Raw genomic sequence first — 2072 nt, forward strand, 5'->3', positions numbered from 1 at the left:
GGCACCTGTACCAGTGGACCACTAAGAGCACTGTCTGAGCATGATTGTTGCCAGAGCACCAGCTGCCTGGCTGTCATGCAGGTGGCACATAAATAGCACCATTTGAGCGTGATCATTACCAACGTCGCCTTCCTGGCACTTGTGTCAGTGGCACATGAAAAGACATTTGAGCGAGGTCGTTGCCAGTGCCGCAGGACTGGCTCCTGTGCAGGTGGCACATAAAATACACCATTTCAAGTGTGGCTGTTGCCAGTACCTCCTGACTGGCCTTCATGCCGGTGGCACGTAAAAGCACCCACTACACTCTCGGAGTGGTTGGCGTTAGGAAGGGCATCCAGCTGTAGAAACTCTGCCAAATCAGATTGGAGCCTGGTGCAGCCATCTGGTTCACCAGACCTCAGTCAAATTGTCCAACCCATGCTAGCATGGAAAGTGGACGTTAATAAAAATGCAGGATGGAAAAGGTATCAGCTCACTACAGCTGTTTCTTATGTAACTTTTAATGAAGAATGAGTACATTACATCACTATAAAAAGGTGAGAACATAAGTATTTCAAAATGAATGGGTTATCCCAGGAATGTATCAGAAGAGTGTCTGTTGAGGCCAGAATATTTGAAGCAACTGACCAAGAAATTCTAGCCTTTGAATTGTTGTTATTGAGACAGTGTAATATGATATCTAAGGTCAGTGTGGCTGGCTGGGAAAGGAACCAGCCAGGCTAGAGTAAGTGTTGACTTTGAAGAAGATAACTGGTAGTAGTTTGTGATTAGGGGAGGTCATAAAGCACTATTAAGGGCAAGTAAGGAGATAAATAAATCAATTAGCAAATGGAGAAAGAAGCTAAGATGTAAAAAAAAAATAATGAAAAGCAAAAAATAGAACAGAATAAAGGCTAATGAAAAAATAAGTAAAAAAAAAGCAATATTACAGTAAACTAAATAGTAACCAAATTCAGGGTGGAGTCAGGGTATAAGAATCACTATCAATGGTAAAAATATAGAAAAACTCAGGGTTCTACAGCGTAAACTTGTTGGGAAGATGGGTGGGTGGGCAGGTGGAGAGGAACTAAATAGGCCATTAGACTTTACGGAATTAAAAATTTAGTATGAGCGAATATAACATACGGAGTTAGTTTACAAAAATAAGTTTAGTATTTAAAATTTAAATTATAAATTTAAAGTTGGACAGGGTAATACAATGAACTACACCAAGAAGTTCATTGTGATTATAATATACCAAGGGAATCTGCAATCTGTTTGGATACCCTAAGAGTATAACAACGTACTATTTAAAGTAACATGTGAATTGGAAAAGCCCCTTAAGTGATAAATACTCAAAGGGTTAGTTTTTTTTTCTCCGTGAGCTAAAGCCGAGATATCCTACCCAATACCTTGACACCAACCAACCATTGGCTGGAACCACAGACATTATTCAACCCTACCTGGTGCATACTTTTCAAGTACATGATTCTTTTGGAATCCTCATCTCATTTATTATACAAACATACATACATATATATATATATTGTGTACATATACACTCACGTACTGACTAAAAGAAATTTTTATTTATTTCAGGTAAAAATTGGCAGCTGAGAATTATTTCTCCTGAAGAACATGAGCAAACTTTCTTTGTGGAAATAATTCAAGATACATTATCTTTTTTCTCTAGAGGTTTAATTTGGCGAAATCTCTGTAAACATGGATTTGACTGTGTTGACAATTTCAATTTGAAGACGTATGAAGATAATGAAATAACAGGCTTAAAACTGCATTTCTTGGATAAACCTCTCAGAATCAATGATGTAAAAAAATATTTTATTAACCCATTTTAAAATATCTAATGATGATAGGGAAGCAAATGGCATAATTTATGTTAGAGAATTTGAGATTTCAAAATGACTGGGTTCAAAATACTAGTAGAGCCAACTTGAAAATCTTCTCTGAAAATATTTATAGACCCACCCCTCCACCACTAAATAACCCATCCTATTACCTTTCAAGTCTGTGTTGTCTTTTTTTCACAACCTTGTTAATTTTTTCTCTCTTCCCTCCTTTATTCCTCCAAACCA

The 2072-nt window shown here is 37.2% G+C and overlaps 1 protein-coding gene across 2 annotated transcripts in view; it reads left to right on the plus strand.

The window, feature by feature from the left end:
* Window positions 1-2072, plus strand: part of LOC106879029 (uncharacterized) — a 106411-nt gene that overhangs the window by 93747 nt on the left and 10592 nt on the right. For both annotated transcript variants that reach the window (XM_052977325.1, XM_052977324.1), the window contains exon 10: window positions 1579-1805. In XM_052977325.1, the coding sequence (XP_052833285.1) occupies window positions 1579-1805 (227 nt within the window). The remainder of the gene's footprint in view (window positions 1-1578; window positions 1806-2072) is intronic.

Source organism: Octopus bimaculoides, chromosome 28 (genome assembly GCF_001194135.2).
Source record: "Octopus bimaculoides isolate UCB-OBI-ISO-001 chromosome 28, ASM119413v2, whole genome shotgun sequence".
NCBI lineage: Eukaryota > Metazoa > Mollusca > Cephalopoda > Octopoda > Octopodidae > Octopus > Octopus bimaculoides.